General features: G+C 43.0%; 1 protein-coding gene across 10 annotated transcripts in view; it reads right to left on the bottom strand.

The window, feature by feature from the left end:
• Positions 1-19,443, bottom strand: part of FER (FER tyrosine kinase) — a 458,023-nt gene that overhangs the window by 21,604 nt on the left and 416,976 nt on the right. Inside the window, exon 17 of one of the 10 annotated variants that reach the window (XM_086413356.1) lies at positions 13,145-14,010. The exons of the other annotated variants lie outside the window; for them this stretch is intronic. Within the exon in view, the coding sequence (XP_086269482.1) occupies positions 13,797-14,010 (214 nt within the window). The 3' untranslated portion in view covers positions 13,145-13,796. Of the gene's footprint in view, positions 1-13,144; positions 14,011-19,443 lie in introns of those variants that run through there. 10 annotated transcript variants of the gene reach the window in all.

Here is a 19,443-nt window from a genome sequence, read left to right as displayed (position 1 = left end):
TAAAGACCTATATATAGAAAACTATAAAACACTGGTGAAAGAAATCAAAGAGGACACTAATAGATGGAGAAATATACCATGTTCATGGATTGGAAGAATCAATATAGTGAAAATGAGTATACTACCCAAAGCAATTTATAGATTCAATGCAATCCCTATCAAGCTACCAACAGTATTCTTCACAGAGCTAGAACAAATAATTTCACAATTCGTATGGAAATACAAAAAACCTCGAATAGCCAAAGCGATCTTGAGAAAGAAAAATGGAACTGGAGGAATCAACCTACCTGACTTCAGGCTTTACTACAAAGCCACAGTTATCAAGACAGTATGGTACTGGCAGAAAGACAGAAATATAGATCACTGGAACAAAATAGAAAGCCCAGAGATAAATCCACGCACATATGGACACCTTATCTTTGACAAAGGAGGCAAGAATATACAGTGGATTAAAGACAATCTCTTTAACAAGTGGTGCTGGGAAATCTGGTCAACCACTTGTAAAAGAATGAAACTAGAACACTTTCTAACACCATATACAAAAATAAACTCAAAATGGATTAAAGATCTCAACATAAGACCAGAAACTATAAAACTCCTAGAGGAGAACATAGGCAAAACACTCTCTGACATACATCACAGCAGGATCCTCTATGACCCACCTCCCAGAATATTGGAAATAAAAGCAAAAATAAACAAATGGGACCTAATTAAACTTAAAAGCTTCTGCACATCAAAGGAAACTATTAGCAAGGTGAAAAGACAGCCTTCAGAATGGGAGAAAATAATAGCAAATGAAGCAACCGACAAACAACTAATCTCAAAAATATACAAGCAACTCCTACAGCTCAACTCCAGAAAAATAAATGACCCAATCAAAAAATGGGCCAAAGATCTAAATAGACATTTCTCCAAAGAAGACATACAGATGGCTAACAAACACATGAAAAGATGCTCAACATCACTCTTTATCAGAGAAATGCAAATCAAAACCACTATGAGGTACCATTTCACACCAGTCAGAATGGCTGCGATCCAAAAGTCTACAAATAATAAATGCTGGAGAGGGTGTGGAGAAAAGGGAACCCTCTTACACTGTTGGTGGGAATGCAAATTAGTACAGCCACTATGGAGAACAGTGTGGAGATTCCTTAAAAAACTGGAAATAGAACTGCCTTATGATCCAGCAATCCCACTGCTGGGCATACACACTGAGGAAACCAGAAGGGAAAGAGACACGTGTACCCCAATGTTCATCGCAGCACTGTTTATAATAGCCAGGACATGGAAGCAACCTAGATGTCCATCAGCAGATGAATGGATAAGAAAGCTGTGGTACATATACACAATGGAGTATTACTCAGCCATTAAAAAGAATACATTTGAATCAGTTCTAATGAGGTGGATGAAACTGGAGACTATTATACAGAGTGAAGTAAGCCAGAAGGAAAAACATAAATACAGTATACTAACGCATGTATATGGAATTTAGAAAGATGGTAACGATAACCCTGTGTACGAGACAGCAAAAGAGACACTGATGTATAGAACAGTCTTATGGACTCTGTGGGAGAGGGTGGGAAGATTTGGGAGAATGTCATTGAAACATGTGAAATGTCATGTATGAAACGAGATGCCAGTCCAGGTTCAGTGCACGATGCTGGATGCTTGGGGCTGGTGCGCTGGGAAGGCCCAGGGGGATGGTATGGGGAGGTTGGGAGGGAGGAGGGTTCAGGATGGGGAGCATGTGATTTAAAAAAAAAAAAAAAAAATGCAACCATGTCATGGCTTGTTTGTACCACATTTACCCTGATGTGAGAGTTGTATTTTTACAATGGCTGACAAAGAAGATACAATATAATGAAAAAGCTCCTAAGGATTCAACAATGTTTTGAAACAAATTTGTATTCCATTAATCACAACAGTAAAATAGTACTGCATATGGACATATACAGATACATTATTCTGTCTCAAAGGAAGCTTGATGCGCCCTTGGACACTTGCAGTAGCTTGGAGGAGCCGGTGGTCCATGGTCCAGCATGCGGTAGCCAGCATATGACCCTTTCCACTCTAACATTCTGTAAGCTCTGGTTAAAGGCATTGTCCTCCTGTAACCGGCTGGATGAACTTGCCACACACGGATGCTCGATGGTCCTGGTGAAGGGTTTCCTACCTTTCCATCACAAGCGTGAACACCAACATTGATGAATGGAAGTAAAGCTGGGAGGGCTAGTTACAAGTTACATGCTTGAATCAAGAAAACACACTTCCTGACCCAGTAAGAATAATGAGTGACCACTTATTTAATACCTAGTATGTGACAGGCATGATACAAGGAGCTTAACCTATTATCCCTAACTGCTATTTAAATGTAGGTAGTTCAGTCAGTTCCAGAGAGGTCAATGGCACCCCACTCCAGTACTCTTGCCTGGAAAATCCCATGGATGGAGGAGCCTGGTAGGCTGCAGTTCATGGGGTCGCTACGAGTCGGACATGACTGAGCAACTTCACTTTCACTTTTCACTTTCATGCGTTGGAGAAGGAAATGGCAAGCCACTCCAGTGTTCTTGCCCAGAGAGTCCCAGGGACGGGGGAGCCTGGTGGGCTGCCGTCTGTGGGGTTGCACAGAGTCGGACACGACTGAAGTGACTTAGCAGCAGTTCAGTTCAGTTGCTCAGTCATGTCCGACTCTTTGCAATCCCATGAACCGCAGCACGCCAGGCCTCCCTGTCCATCACCAACTCCCAGAGTCCACACAAACCCATGTCCATTGAGTTGGTGATGCCATCCAACCATCTCATCCTCTGTCATCCCCTTTTCCTCTTGCCCTCAATCTTTCCCAGCATCAGGGTCTTTTCAAATGAGTCAGCTCTCCGCATCAGGTGGCCAAAGTATTGGAGTTTCAGCTTCTGCATCAGTCCCTCCAATGAACACCCAGGACTGATCTCCTTTAGGATGGGCTGGTGGGATCTCCTTGTAGGTATCTCTGTCTTAAATGTAGGCATCACCAGGACTTCCTGGTGGCTCAGGTGGTAAAGAATCCCCCTGCAATGTGGGAGACCTGAGTTCGATCCCTGAGCTGGGAAGATCCCCTGGAGAAGGGCATGGACAGAGGAGCCTTGTGGGCTGCAGTCCATGGGGTCGCACAGAGTCGGACACGACCGACACTACTGTACTGATAAAGAAACCGAGGTACACAGATTAAATAGCCTGCTCAAGGAGACACAGTGGGCAAGTAGCTGAGTGTGGAGTCTGTCTTGCTCCAAAGCTTGTGTGCTTCCAGTACTCTACAACGCTGGGCATCCTTTTGGTTCCTTTGAACGACTGTTTTTATAAGCTCAGTGGCCCCTGAGTAGACAGACTTCTGCCACCTTGCTCCTGAGACTTGATGAAATAGAGTCCTGCTCAGGGCTTAGGCTGCGGAATACCGACTATATTGGGAGGACTAAACATGCGCTACCTTGGCTGTTGTACTCTTCTGTCCTATTTAGAGGCACGTGACGATCATAAAGGCACAGGAGATTCCTCCCAAACCATTTGTCGTCGTTCACACTTTCACTGTGCGACACACGGACTCCCATTGGCACCCAAATTCAGACACCAAAGGCACGCAAAGAAGGAGAGCAACTGTCAAGGCCATTTGAATTTTTACAGTCTGCAAAATGTCCAGATACTAATGAACTCGCACACACGAAGCACGGTGGAACGCACCTCGATGCAGATACCGAACCATCCGCAGATGGTTAACGCTTTGCAGGACTATCTTCTCCGTGCAGGGAAGGCCACAGGCTTTGCACTTGGCCGAGACAGTCCATATGGACTGTGTCCCCCCAGTGCCCTGTCCCCACTTCTTCCACCAGACACAGCTGTCAGTCAGACCGCACAGCTGCTGAGGTCCGGTGATGTGTGGGAGCCTCTCAGGCCGCACTCTTGGTCGAGCAGGAGGCCGGCCGCACCTGGCATAGGAACACGGAGAGTCGCCCAACCACAGCCTGAGCCCGTGTGCAGAGGGGAAAGATCCCATCCCGTTCGCTGTGGCACCAGCCCCTTTAACGGAGAACACTTTTCAGTATTTATAGGAACTCAACAGAAGTAATGACTTCCTTTCATGTGTCTCAACAATTCTTTCCTTGCCTCCCATTTACATTCCTTTCAAATGCCGTTTTCATTATTCCCATTTCAATTTCTAATGTTGTTTTCTAGGTTTATGAAGTGATATCCCTGGTGACTTTTATTATAAACTTTCCTTCAGTCCTATCATTGCTTTCAGTATATGAAATCCAAATAAGGAGAGCCAAACTTATGAATAAGGTCTACTTTATAATAATTCATTTTTATCTTGAAACAAAGATCTGAAATTCAATTTCTTTTCTGTCTCTCTGTATTTTCTTTTCATAGTCAGGAGAGCTTGCTTTATCTTCACTCATTTTTAATTCTCTATTATGTTTGATAAGACTTCATTTTTATGGTATTATATTAAGACTTGTTTCATATATGTAACTATTTTTCTCGTATACTTCTACAAGGTAAAAGGTTTTTCAAATAGTCACAAAAATGTCCTCCTATGATTAATTATTATTTGTTCCATGATTCTTTGCAGTAATCCACACAAAATCTTCGTTTTGCATTCATGAAGGATTACTTGTCTGAGCAAATATTAGCGTTGCATACACACGCGTGCTTTTGGTCTCTTAATGAAATCTGCATTTACCAACTTGCACACCGCAGTTAAGCAAGTGTCTGAAAGACCCAAAGTGGACAAAATAATAATGTATATACATGTAAAGCCTGTCATGCCTAAAGGAGGCCACATGTTTTTACAAATTACAGTTCTCCCCAGGCTCTGAGAGGGAAATGTGACAGCTGCTTTGACAACATTCAGGATGGTGCGCAGAAAGGGGGCAAGTCAGGGCGGCTCTTGTTGAATCTTGGTGAAATTACATGGAAAACAGTCACCTATGAGGCAACTGAACTGGGACACAGGACTTATAAATTCCATGAGATACCAAATTGTTCTTTTAGTGCCATCAGTCAAATCTTAGCTGACATTAAGTAATAGTTGAGCCTTTTAGATTATTTAAAGTATTTCTAAAGCAAAGGAATTAGAGGCTGCATTTGCAAACAGACTGCCTTATTAAGATCTTGCTACTTTGGCACAAATGTTCACTAATCTGACACTAAATGCATGCCACAAGACTAATATATATTTTAAGACTATGACGCCCAACCTTTGTGATAACGATGGTACAGAAAAGAGAAGAAATGATCTCTGGTTATTTGATCTGGGAACTGATTAAGGAAACACTACTGAGTCTCTGTTACAGAGATGAGTTTCTAGGTTCTAACAACCCAGGATTCTATAGTTACTGCTTGATACGTACAAAAACTTCTTCTGCTCTATATCAAAAAGACACACTTCTACTTTACTTTGTACTTTTAAAATTACTATTCCACTTATCTTAGAATCTAGCTATAAAATGTACACAAAAGAGAGTATCCATCCATGCACTGTATGTACCTATCAACTAATGAGCTCACCAATGGTTCAGCTTCTCTTTGTTAAGGCATTAATAATTGCCAACATCCACTGGATCATGGAAAAAGCAAGAGAGTTCCAGAAAAACATCTATTTCTGCTTTACGGACTATGCCAAAGCCTTTGACTGTGTGGATCACAATAAACTGTGGAAAATTCTGAAAGACATGGGAATACCGGACCACCTGACCTGCCTCTTGAGAAACCTGTATGCAGGTCAGGAAGCAACAGTTAGAACTGGACATGGAACAACAGACTGGTTCCAAATAGGAAAAGGAGTTTGTTAAGGCTGTATATTGTCACCCTGCTTATTTAACTTATATGCAGAGTACGTCATGAGAAACGCTGGGCTGGAAGAAGCACAAGCTGGAATCAAACAACCTCAGATATGCAGATGACACCACCCTTATGGCAGAAGGTGAAGAAGAACTAAAGAGCCTCTTGATGAAAGTGAAAGAGGAGAGTGAAAATGTTGGCTTAAAGCTCAACATTCAGAAAACTAAGATCATGGCATCTGGTCCCATCACTTCATGGAAAATAGATGGGGAAACAGTGGCTGACTTTATTTTTCTGGGCTCCAAAATCACTGCAGATGGTGACTGCAGCTAAGAAATTAAAAGACGCTTACTCCTTGGAAGGAAAGTTATGACCAACCTATACAGCATATTAAAATGCAGAGATATTACTTTGCCAACAAAGGTTCATCTAGTCAAGGCTATGGTTTTTCCAGTGGTCATGTATGGATGTGAGAGTTGGACTATAAAGAAAGCTGAATGCTGAAGAATTGATGCTTTTGAACTGTGGTGTTGGAGAAGACTCTTGAGAGTCCCTTGGACTGCAAGGAGATCCAACCAGTCCACCCTAAAGGAGATCAGTCCTGGGTGTTCATTGGAAGGACTCATGTTGAAGCTGAAACTCCAATACTTTGGCCACCTGATGCGAAGAGCTAACTCACTGGAAAAGACCCTGATGCTGGGAAAGATTGAGGGCAGGAAGAGAAGGGGATGACAGAGGATGAGATGGTTGGATGGCATCACTGACTCGATGGACATGGGTTTCGGTGGACTCCGGGAGTTGGTGATGGACAGGGAGGCCTGGCGTGTTTCGGTTCATGGGGTTGCAAAGAGTCGGACACGACTGAGCGACTGAATTGAACTAAACTGAATAGGTACTGGGTCTTCTGCTGTGTGCTGCAGGTATAGATAGCCCAATCCCTTCTCTCAGGAAACTCAATGTTACAAGAAATAGCTATGCAAGTACACACATTACAATATTGGAGGTGACAAGTCTGAAAATTAGGAGTGGGCTCTCAGATGTATGAAATCATGGCCATAATATTTTGTTCTCCTCCATCCCTTGTATCTAGGCTAACTTGTGACTGTGACGAGCAGAACGTGCAGAAGTAGTAGTATGAAGTTCTGGAGTGTAAGCCTTAAGAGGCCTTGCAGCTGCCACTCTAGTTTTCCTGGAACACTCCAGACACTGTGGAAAAAAGCCTGGGCAGACGCCATCTAAAGAGAGAGGGGCACAGCCTCCAGTGGGCAAAGAGGCCCAGGCCGTGTGAGTGGGGCTGTGTTAACCCCCCAGTCCCAAACTGTTAGATGTCTGAGGCCACATGAGTGACCCCAGGGGAGAAACGCAGAAAGTCATTCGGCTGAGCCAGCCCAGACTACTGACCCGAACTGGTGAGACAAAAAAGTAAGAAATGCTGTTTTAAGCCACTGTGTTGGGATGGTATTTGATGAAGCATTAGACAATGGGAACAGCAGATTTATTAAGCATTTATTAGCACTGAGAATGAGGAGAGCTCAACAGCAAGGGAAGAGGGGAGGGCAGGGGACCGGAGAACAAGGCTCGCTGTTGAGGGAAGGCCTGCGGCCGCTCCTGCAGCTCCTCATCCACACCTAAAGGAGCACCGCAGGCATCTTCTTACTGGGGCAGCTGTTTCTCCGGGCTTGGCTCCTGATCCTCTGCTTTCAACTTGTTTTCTCATCTAGCTTTTTATGGGCCACAGAGCTTTTATGGGCTGAATTTTTCCCTTTCAAGCTTTCTCTTTGCGCTTATGATCACCAGGCTCTTTGATGAACGTCTCTTCCAGACGCGGCTGCTCTGTGTCCAGAAAATGACACTGCCAGAGGGCTCCACCTGGTCCCATCTCTTTACGACCAGTGACTTCCAACCGGGTATAACAGGAAAAAAATAGAGTATCTGGCAGGTGGAAGCTAGTTCACTTAGAGACACACTTCCCCGAGACACTTTCAGGGAGTTCTGCTCTCAGAATAGAACAAATCACAATGAGTGATATAGGTAATGATGCCCCTGAGTCATCAATAAAGGTGATAACTATGGGGAAAACTTGGTATCAGAAGGTAGGAAAATGTGACAGGCACTTTCTAACTATTTCCATGAAAGATTTAAAATTGACAAGGAGAAGGCCAAGTGATAAAATAAATTGACTTGTTTCCCTGAAAAAGTATGTAATTTGCACTTCCTATTTGCTGAGCACTCTTCTAGGCAAAACAGTGACAAGACACAAATTTATGTTCTTATGACACTTAGGTTCCTTTGGCACAAACTAGATAAATGATGCATTATCAAATAGGATACATCTAAAAGAATTACTCAACGACATATTTGACATAATGTAAAAAAGGGATCCATAAAAGAGGAAGATGCAGTGTGCAAAAAACAGCAGAAGCAAAGACATGAGTGATACAATTATGTCAATATAACTGTTGATCCATTCTGTTAAAAAAGGGTCCTAGACCTCTTCACCATTCTAAGTGGAAGGGAGGAGGTGGGGGTGGCACTGGCCTGCTCCCACGAGAGAAGGGGACTACGGTGTAAAACGCTCAGGGGTAAGAAGTGCAGGTGAACGTGAACTGAAGCGACAGTCGCTCAGTCGAGTCCGACTCTTTACGACCCCACAGACTATGCAGTCCACGGAATTCTCCAGGCCAGAATCCTGGAGCGGGTAACCTTTCCCCTCTCCAGGGGACCTTCCCAACCCAGGGATCAAACCAGGGTCTCCTGCATTGCAGGTGGATTCTTTACCAGCTGAGCCACAGGCAGTTGTGGCAGCACCGCCACCAGAAAGCAGAAAAAGAGCCTCAATAAGAATAAAAAGAACTGCATTTCTAAAAGAGTAGACTTCATCAAAATGACACATTACTGATCCTACAGGGGAAATGCATCAAAGAGTGAAAACAACAGGAAACCCACACGTGTTATGAGCAAAGGTACAAAACAAAAGCAGCACAATTCCACAGGAACGCAGGCCTGGCCTAGAGGGGGCGGCGTCTAAGGCTGCGGCAGGTGGAATGCCCGCGGAATCAGCAGAGAGGAGGAAGGGAGACGCGATCAGAGGCAGCTACCAGACAGCGAGCGGCGGACCTGCTTCCCAGGCAAACAAACAGCCGCTGAAACACGGGCAGAGGAAATGGAGGCCACCTCTGAGTACTTTAATAATTCTCTCACTAATGGGAGAGGGGGTATTCGGATTCAGTCCATGCGGGAACAATCAGAGTAATTACGGAATCCCACAATGTACCAGCGTGTGGTCTGACTATTAACCGGGAGTGATGTCATTCTGTGGAGAAGCTGGGTCTGTCTCACTCTCAGCCTACTGAAGCCGGCTGATCAGGGCCTCTGGGGGCACCTTATCAGGAACAAGTCTGTCTCTGAGAAAGAACTGGCAAACCTTCATGAGGCTTTTACAGCTGGAATCTCAGAACCAATTATCATGATTATTGTCAAAGCTATAATAAATAGCTTAGGTTTTCTGCAGTTTAGTTCTTTTGGTGACTGATTCTATTAATATAATAACAGGCAAATCTTAACTATTATGCAGACGGTTTTATTTTCTTAATGTTTCTGTAATCCATTGCATTAGCTGTAAAATAGACACGTAAATTTCATTAAATTGCCATGTGCTAAACAATAAAATGATTATCTAAAATCATACCAGGCAACCAAGCTATTCTATAAAGGTTTTATTACCCATATTCTTGATTATATTTATGTCAGATTATCAAAGAATATACTAAGTGGCAGCTATGTTTTCAAAAGAATATTTTCTTTAAAACTGAATTTTATATACTAAAAATAATTTTGTTCTTTTTTCTCATGGAAGAGTAGATGTTTATTTTTATACCAATATCCCCAAATTTTTTTCTGCAAAATTTGCCATACCAAAGTTCTCTCCAGCAATAACAAAAAGAATTCCTCTCATGCTGAACTTGGAGAAGGCACTGGCAACCCACTGCAGTACTCTTGCCTGGAGAGTCCCATGGATGGAGGACCCTGGTAGGTTGCAGTCCATGGGGTCGCTAAGAGTTGGGCACGACTGAGCGACTTCACTTTCACTTTTCACTTTCATGCATTGGAGAAGGAAATGGCAACCCACTCCAGTGTTCTTGCCTGGAGAATCCCAGGGATGGGGGAGCCTGATGGGCTGCTGTCTATGGGGTTGCACAAAGTCTGACATGACTGAAGTGAGTTGGCAGCAGCAGCAGCAGCAGCATGCTGAACTAATAATGGTTCAGGAAGATGATTCAAAGATAAAGTCTTCCTGGTCCAAAGGATATGTGGCATAAAGATAAAGGCCACACTCAAAGAAAGGACATTATTTACTAAAAACTCAGAAGTATCTATGTGGTTTAATAAAATGCCAATGGTGTACCAGAGAGTGCCAGTCAGTGGGTAAACATTTTAGTTGACTGTGTTATTGAGAAAACTAAGACAAGACTGGAGAAAGTGGGTCCAAATTATTTAACAGATGAAATAGCAGAATTTCTGTGCATAGGGATTTTTAGGATGTTAGCATAAAGGGAGATGATATGATTTGTTATCTTGGAATGTTAAAGGGGCAGATGACTAATGCAGCAAGCATTTCCTGGCACCAAATATGTGGCAAGTTCTGTGCAGCATCAGGAAGAAATAGGTTCTGTCCTCAAGGAGCTTATCAGTAACAAGCCATGCTGTCGGAGAGACAGCAGAGGGCTAGAGGGCAGGGTGGGTGCAGACAAGAAGACAGGGCACCCTGAAACGCTGTAGCCTTGAAGAGAGCCTCGCTAAGGGACTGCAGACTTGCCAGGGCAATTATCCAGACACAAAAACTATGTGTGACGTAAGCCGGGAAAGAACATCTCTCAATCTTATCCTCACACACAGGGTCAACTGAATCAGTCTCTCAGTGCTATCAAATCAGCATAATCGGGTTTTCTGAACTTTGCACTGAGTTCTAGTCAAGTTAAAATATTTGCTCACTGAAAACTTTAAAGGGTTATTTCAAGCCCTATGTACATCTGAACCTTTGCATTTCACCAGGCAAATAAAAATGTTTTGAGATTTTTTCCTAAAAGATGGCTTGAAAGAGCTATGTATAGGACACCTAAGGAAATATTGTTGGTACTGAAAAGTCACAGGAACGGGAAAAGGCAGACAATTAAAAAGGGATTTCTGTTGTATTTTGACCTCCAGGAAGGGATAGGACTGGAACTGGGAGTCCCCAGAAGATGACAGGATATGTTCTGACCAGGTGTGCAGAGCCAGAAACAGGCAGGTAAGCAGGTAAAGAACCCAAGGAGGAGGGTGAGAAAGCACAGACAAGAGGCAGGAATCGTGTGCGTCTCAGATCTGAAAACAAGAATTAAACCGCAAAATTTTTAAAAAGAAAAACATAGGAGAAAACCTTCACAACTCTGGTTACAAAGGAGTTCTTAGATATGCCACCATAAGCGTGATCCATAAAAGCAGAAATTGATGGACTAGATTTCATTAAAATTAGAAACATCTCTTGAAAAGAAAACCAAGCAAAGAGCAGGCCACACACTGAGAGAAAAAAAATTGTAAAATTTCTGATAAAGGAATTTCTTTCCAAAAAATAACAAACGCTTGTAACTTAAAGACAAAAGCTTGATTAAAGAAAAATGGGCAAAAGATTTGAACAGCCGCTTCACAGAAGACATACGAATGGCAAATAAGCACAAGAAAAGAGACTCAGTATCATTAGTCCTTAGGAAAGTAAAACAAAAATTAAACTCATAATGAGATAGCACTGCATTCCTACCAGAAAAATGATAAAAAGACTAACGGTAACCAGTGCTACTTGCTGTAGGGGTAAAGTGCAGCTGCCTTGCATAGTTGGTGAGCATGCAAAAGTAGAACGGAACTTGGAACAGTTTGACAGTTTCTCAGAATTTTTTCCATGCAACCCAGTCATTTAATTTCTAGATATTTACCCAAGAAAAGCAAAAACATATTCACACAAAGACGTATATGAATATTCATAGCACCTTTGTTTATAACAGCCCCCAAGTGGAAATAATCCATATATCATCAAACTGGAAACTGGAAAAACAAACTGTAACATAAAATGGAATGCTGCTGCTGCTGCTGCTGCTGAGTCGCTTCAGTCGTGTCCGACTCTGTGTGACCCCATAGACGGCAGCCCACCAGGCTCCCCCGTCCCTGGGATTCTCCAGGCAAGAACACCGGAGTGGGTTGCCATTTCCTTCTCCAATGCATGAAAGTGAAGAGTGAAAGTGAAGTCGCTCAGTGGTGTCCGACTCTTAGCGACCCCATGTACTGCAGCCCACCAGGCTCCCCCGTCCCTGGGATTCTCCAGGCAAGAACACTGGAGTGGGTTGCCATCTCCTTCTCCAATGCATGAAAGTGAAAACTGAAAGTGAAGCCGCTCAGTCGTGTCTGACACTTCGCAACCCCATGGACTGTAGCCTACCAGGCTCCTCCATCCATGGGATTTTCCAGGCAAGAGTAACCAAAAGGTCTTTATAATTTGGCAGCAACTGAAAGCTACTACAGGTTTTAGAGAGTAGTTTTTTAAAAGTTGAGAAAATAGAGGCAGGGGTCTCTTGAATAATCTGGATGCAGAATCACTGGAACTATGAAGGTGTGTAAAGATGTGAGGCCCGATTTTAAAAGCAGTAAATCTTGACGACAGGAGGAGGGTTGAAGGAGCTGGATTAACATAAGTTTAAGGTTATTAGCCTTTGGAGGAGCCATATGAAGACAGCAGCTGTCAAGCAAAGGGGAAATTGAGTCAAACTGAGGAGTTCTTGTGAAAATAATGACTTCTGAGAAACTAATTAGAAAAAATTACAACAGGGCTGGTAAGAAGGAACAGATAAGGGGACCAAAATGAATGTGCATATTTGGAGATGCATTGGTAAAAATAAATGCCAGAACTCCTAGGTGGTGTGTACTATGAAGAAGGAACAGGCCATGGGCAACAGGGGAGGAGGCTTCACTGGTGAGAGATGACTCAAGACCATTATCAAGGTTAACACGGATGAGTCCTTAACATGGAAGCCAGAAAGGACGGTATTCCGATGTGCGTCCCCCTGACTGTCAGTCATGGTTCCTCTGAGCTCACCCTGAATCCTCCCAGACTCAAGAGTTACCAAAGGCAGAAAAGATGTGTTCCTCCCATGAGTCCAGCTTTGAACCAATGTCTTCAGAGAGAGGAGAACAGGTTTCAAAATTCTGACCCTGGGAGCTAGAGTCAGATATGTAAATAGTCTCATTTACCTGAAGCTCTAGGAAAGGATGAGCTACAGAGAGAGACAGGATGAGCAGCTGTCAGGCTGGGGCAGGAGGAGGGGGCTGAGCCCAAGGGGCACAGCAGACCTCAGGGTGATGGGCTTGCTCTGCTGGCAGCCGGTCTGCACACACTGGGGGAGACTCGCCAAACTGTACCCTCAAAACTGGTGCTTTTTCTTGTCTTCACATCACCATAAAGATAATTAAAAATATGTAGGGCATCTTAAGATATTTACAGGCTATTTCATCATTTTAAAGTTAATGGCATTATTTTTAATAAAGAACTTGGGATAGCATGTTACTTTGGGATGTCTTTATATGAGATTTCAAAATAATTACGGGATCATACAGTCAAATAATTTATTTTTAAGTTAAACCAAGCAAATAAATGTATTAAAACATTGTCTCTCCTTAATCTGTGAAAATGCTTCTGAGGGTTAAGTGTTCTGCTTTCTTGACTATCTTGGTGAGATTTTGTTCAGTCACTTTCACAGGAACAGCATCAGTGTTTGCCCAGTATTTGTTAGTAAGGAGTAAGGCTTGGAGGAGAGTTTTGTGGCTCTTAAATGACTTTTTCTAATGCTGAGCAGCTAACTGGTCTTTATGTCACTTACAGTTTCTTTTATAAGAAGAAGTTTTCTTACAGGTCTTTTTTTTGGTAAAATAGTCAAATGAAAATTCAATAAACTATCTCTGTATTACTTTAAGGATTGTTGTTTAGTCGCTAAGTCATGTCTGACTGTTTTGCAACCCAATGGACTATAGCCTACCAGGCTCCTCTGTCCCTGGGATTTTTCAGGCAAAATCCTGGAGTGCGTTGCCATTTCCTCTTCCAGGGGATCTTTCCAACTTGGGGACCAAACCTGCATCTCCTGTATTGTGTCTCCTTTACTGTTGAGCAACCGGGGTAGCCTGTTTTAAGGATATTATCTCATAAAAATGGTGTCTACATTAATACCCAAATGAAAACCCTTTATTTTCCTTTAAGAGCTTAAAATGCCAAATTCTTACCAAATAAGCTAAAAACTAGAACTCTTATAGCTTAGATATTGCTATGCTGCTAAGTCACTTCAGTCATGTCTGACTCTGTGCGACCCCATAGATGGCAGCCCACCAGGCTCCCCTGTCCCTGGGATTCTCCAGGCAAGAACACTGGAGTGGGTTGCCATTTCCTTCTCCAATGCATGAAAGTGAAAAGTGAAAGTGACGTCGCTCAGTCGTGTCCGACTCTTAGCAACCCCATGGACTGCAGCTTACTAGGCTCCTCCATCCATGGGATTTTCCAGGCAAGAGTACTGGAGTGGGGTGCCATTGCCTTCTCCAGATATTGCTATACTACTAGGTATAACATAACTCATCATTTATATATTTTTTATTACTTCATATTTTTCAAAAGATACTAACAGTACAAAAACAACTTGAGAGCAAGGCATTTCTGAAAAAGTACAGACTTTTTTTAGACCATTGAAAATATTTAATAAATTCTTTTAATATTGTTATGGCCTCAAAATTAAAAAGTTTTAAAAAAGTATCCTAGAGAAAGTATTAGTAAATGATAATTAAACAAATAATGAACATTTTGCAAACACTGAAGCTGAAAGAGGAGTACATTCACCATATCAGTGTCATACTTTACATTAAGCAATTAGTCCTATTTTTAATCTTTTGCATTTACTTTGCTCCTGACTTCTGCACTTGATGTTTATGGATGACAGTCCCCTGAAAGCCTTTAGTGTACACTGAAGAGAAAGAATTTGAAAAAGGTAATCATGCCAAGAGTGGGGGAAAACAAAATAATACATCAAGGTGTGGTTTCCCCCCAAATTCCCATATGCTGCATCCATCAGCCTATGAGACTCCCAAGAGAGTTAAGGTGCTGAGGTCTACTTTTAGCTTAAATTCAGAATCTAGATAGAAACATTCTCACAGTGTTTTTATCGAGTCACACAACTGGTCTGGTCCCGAAGGTTTGTCTCTCCCTTCATCTGTGAGCCAGAGTCGACATCCTGCTTCCAAAAGGAGACACAGAAAAGCGCGTGGGATGCTGTCAAGGGCTGCCAAGCCGAGCCTACTCTTCATTTTAAAATGAGACAAAATAAAGGCGACAGAGATGAAAACAAAATACCAAGACAGGGAGGAGGAGGCGCTGCGAAATAGGATTCTGGTGAATTAATTTGCTTAGGACAGGGAACTGAAGTCTAACAGCTCTCGGTTATGAAGCAAGGAAGAAGATGTATATGATGGACTAGTGTCTTGCACAGCCAGTTATGACTGGAAGCTTCCACAATAGGACTTTCTTTCTCATGCACCATTTACAAAGACTCTTTGCAGTTATGTCTGTAATATTCCTTCTAGGGAAGTTATTAGAACACCAACGAGGAGAGGAGATGAGGGAAGACTGACTGAACCAGCTCTGCATTCAGAAAGCAGCAGGGCTACCCGGAGGCCAGCATTCTCAGCCCTGCCATCCGATTCTTCGCCACCTCCTCCCAAGAGGTCTGCAGACAGAACCATCAGGATCTCGGAGTCTGGTTTCTGACTGAATCCCTAAGAGACACCCGTCCAGCTCCACAGGCTAACTTTTAACTGTAGGGGGAGAAAGCTATATGAGATGCCGTATTTCTTACTGTATGATATCTGAAAACAGTAAGCATGAATAGCATTCCAACGTATCATCAAATATTTGAGACAGAAAGATGCCTTGAGTTCATTTTCTTTCCTCTTCAGCAGATGCTCTTATAAGATTCAAGTTGGGACCAAAAAAAAAGAAAAAAAGATGCAGTCCTTTTCTTTGTCACTTTAATAACCATTGCTAGCAAAATAGAATTTCAATAGGCAGGTAAATTAAAACTAGTCAATGGCCTGTTATCAGTGCAGATGATCTGCTTTGTAGATTACTGCAGTCACATTCTATTTTTGCTGGGAGCCAGTAGGACAGGCTTGGGGAGGGTGGGCTGGGGCTCTTTACAGACTCCAGTCCGTGACTCTGCATTCATATTTTGACCTTCAAATGTCACCAAAGCATGTTTCCAAATAAAAGTGCTTTCTCCTGGCACCTATCTCAGCTATAATCCCTGAATCTCATTTTGGCAAACAGGATTCTTTTGACACCTTATAAAAATCCCTCCATCACTGACTCCATCCCACATTCCACATTATATGCTTCTTGACAATTATTGCCCTTAGTGTCTTATAAACTAACTTATATTTTTCTTGACTATGTGTATCATCTCCCCAGTAAGATTTCATGTTCTGTATAGAAATTAATGGTCGTTGTTTGAATTCCCATAACCATTTGTTCATTCATTCAGCAAGTAGTCATCTCTGCTCATAATGCCAGTTGGTTACTATGGGACCTGCAGCACATAATTAAAACATAATATAGAATATGGTTTGTTATTATGTAAGAAGGTCAAAATGGTAGTAGAGAGAAGGTAAATATTATTTCTGATTGGTGGACCACAGAAGAATCTAAGATGGAAATAATGAGTTGAAACTCTTGAGGAAAGAGTAGGGTTTAAAAAACACTATTAAAAAAGCTGAAAATACCATCTATCACTTTCTTCCCTACTGTAAAAGCACCACCTATACTCTTATGAAAAAAATGGAAAATACAGACTGGACTGAAAAGGGGGAAAAAGCAGTCATTATCCAACAAGCCAGAGGCAGTGACTGTTCCCATCATGTTGATACACTGAAGTCCCCTGTTTTGCATGTTCATTTCTTAAAACTGTGATGAAACATACTGCAGTGTATCCTGTTTGTTTTATCCATTAATATATTAAATAACCTTTTCATACTATTCGTCCCACAGGATTATTTTTAATGACTTTATACTGCATGGATGTATCATTTTTTGAGATATTTTAACTTTCTAGGATGAAAAGGCTTCTGAAGGGAATGGACAGGGAAGGAAACGAAGGTTATTCTGAGCAGAAGGAACAATCTAAACAAGGACGCAGCCGTGGGAGAGCTCAGTGGCTGCAGGGGGCGGCGAGCCGTAGGAGAGCGCAGTGGCTGCAGGGGGCGGCGAGCCGTGGGAGAGCGCAGTGGCCGCAGGGGCGGCGAGCACTGGGGCTTCTGAAGAGGATCAGGGGGCCCAAAGCCCATGAAGACTAGTTCTCAACTGTGAACGTGATCCAAAGGCAGCGTTGAGACGCTAAAGATTTCCTCAAGGTATCATGGGCAGAGCTGGATTTTATGAGAATACTGAAGCAAGACTAGATGGAGGACTGAAGGAGAGAAGAGAGGCCATACCTCTAGGAGGAGATTAATTCTGAAGTGAAGCCTTCTCCCTGCCACCATTTTCCACTTCATTTATTTCACAGACTCTCAGATTCTTTCCACAAAATAGAGTACTTTTTAAAACAAGATTTTTTTCTTCCCTACTTGCTTCATCTAGCTAAATCCCACTCATTCTTCAAAATGTAATCAAGGACCATTACCTTTGAAAAGTCTTTGCTGATTGTGCACCGCAGCCCAGTTCACCGTGTGTCTCACTGAACGCTAACCACAGGTTTACTTGTCTGACTCTGCCGTAACGTCAGCTCTGTGCAGAGCCTCTGATGAGACCCTGGCACCTCCACACCCAGGTACATGCCACAGAGTTATCCTTGATGCGTGTCTGCTGAACTGATGCATGAAGATTCCCAAATCCCCAGGATTCAGATGGTACTTAAATTCGGAAGCTAAATTTAAACTAGTGGTAGGCAAACTAAAATCTACAACTTTACAAATGACGAACTTTCACAAAAATGGGGAATCACTAAAGAAAGTAAGTTGATTATTTTTGGAGCTTATCCTCATAACAGGAAGTCTATCAAAGATAACAGCACTGGAGTGCAGAGGCTGTCTCCCTAGGGAACCGCTTTTAATGCTCAGTATCAGAAAAAAATGTCAGAACTCATTGCCAGTAATCAAATAAGACCACTAGCAGTGTATACTCCTGCAGAAGAGTCCAACAAGAAGGTAAATGGTTTAAAAAATATATAGTCCAGGCTTGAGAGATGGAGGGGAACAGAATTTAGAACAGTGGAGATTTCACAGCCTTCCCCTGTGGCTGATGACAGCAGTAAACTGCATTTTAAAGCGTTTTCACAGAAAAGTCACTCAGAAAATCGGTTATAACACTGAACCGCCGGCAGACTTAAAAACACAACAGTGTCTCTCGGAAGATAATGAAGACTTGATTCAATCTAATTGTGTATATATTTTCAATTCACTGAAAAATATTAAGTCCACAGGCTCCAGTGGCTTGTAAAGGGAGTAAACAGCTACACCTGGCTTCCAAACAATGTAACCAGCATGAAATCTAGGTAACTTAGCAGTTTTCAACAGACAACATGATATTTTGGGTTAAATGGCCTCTGAGAAATAAGTGGCTGGGTCTGTTTAGTACACTGACATATTACTAGTCTGCCCTGCCTCCTCCTGTCTGACTCTTTCCATTAGCACCTGGATGCAGAGCCGTGCCCCCGCCCCTCAGCCCGCTGCAGTCCCCCTGTCCCCATGACCTCACCCCTCCCTGGGCCCGTGATGACCTGCGTTCGCCCTGTCGCCTTACTGCACACGCGCGAGCCCCGAGCCCTCAGCCCACTGCAGTCACCCCCCACTCCACCCTGCCCTGTCTCCACCACGTCACCCCTCTCTGGGCCCTCAAACCCTTCCGCATCACTGTCCCCAGTGTGGTCCCAGGAGCTTCCCTTCTAGTCCAGAGGCTGCCTCTGGACGGTCTCTACTGTTCCACCTCTGATCACCACCTCCAGACTTGTGACTCCTAAACCTGGGTCTCCACCCCGGAGCCTCCTCTGTTCCAGAGCTTCCCCACAGGCCTGCAGACATCCCCATTTTACTACCCTTCAGAAACCTAAGGTTCATCAGGACGCAAGTGCGTCCCTCCTGTGTCCCTCTGACAAAGAGTGGCGCCCACATCCACGCCACTCCAGTCACACTCGAGACCGCCACGTTCATGTTTCGCTGTGTTTCTGCCCTTACATTCTACTAATGAAAAACCCTGCCCATCCTGCCAACTTAAGGCCTTTAAACTCATCAACTGCTCACTCTCTAATTCCCTTAGTTCAGCTCAGCCCTCTGCCTTCTGCTCCTCTCTAGTATTAGTTCCTTTCAGCCTGTTCTCTACACTGCAGACACTGATACTTCCGTGAGGCAAACCTTACTTCCTGAACCCAAACTGCCCTCAAGAAAAGGTCTGAATCCCTTAAAATAGCTTATAAGGATTTTCATGATTTAGCTCTAGTTTATTTCTTTGGATTACTATTATTATTATTTTTACTTTCTCCTGTTACTTACTTGTTACAAATCTTAACTACATGATCAGTGAGAACT

The sequence above is a fragment of the Bos grunniens genome, chromosome 7 (genome assembly GCF_055505025.1).
Source record: "Bos grunniens cultivar Pamir isolate PY7600 chromosome 7, Bosgru_T2T1.0, whole genome shotgun sequence".
In the NCBI taxonomy this organism is placed as follows: domain Eukaryota; kingdom Metazoa; phylum Chordata; class Mammalia; order Artiodactyla; family Bovidae; genus Bos; species Bos grunniens.
This window is presented reverse-complemented; position numbering and strand designations above follow the sequence as displayed.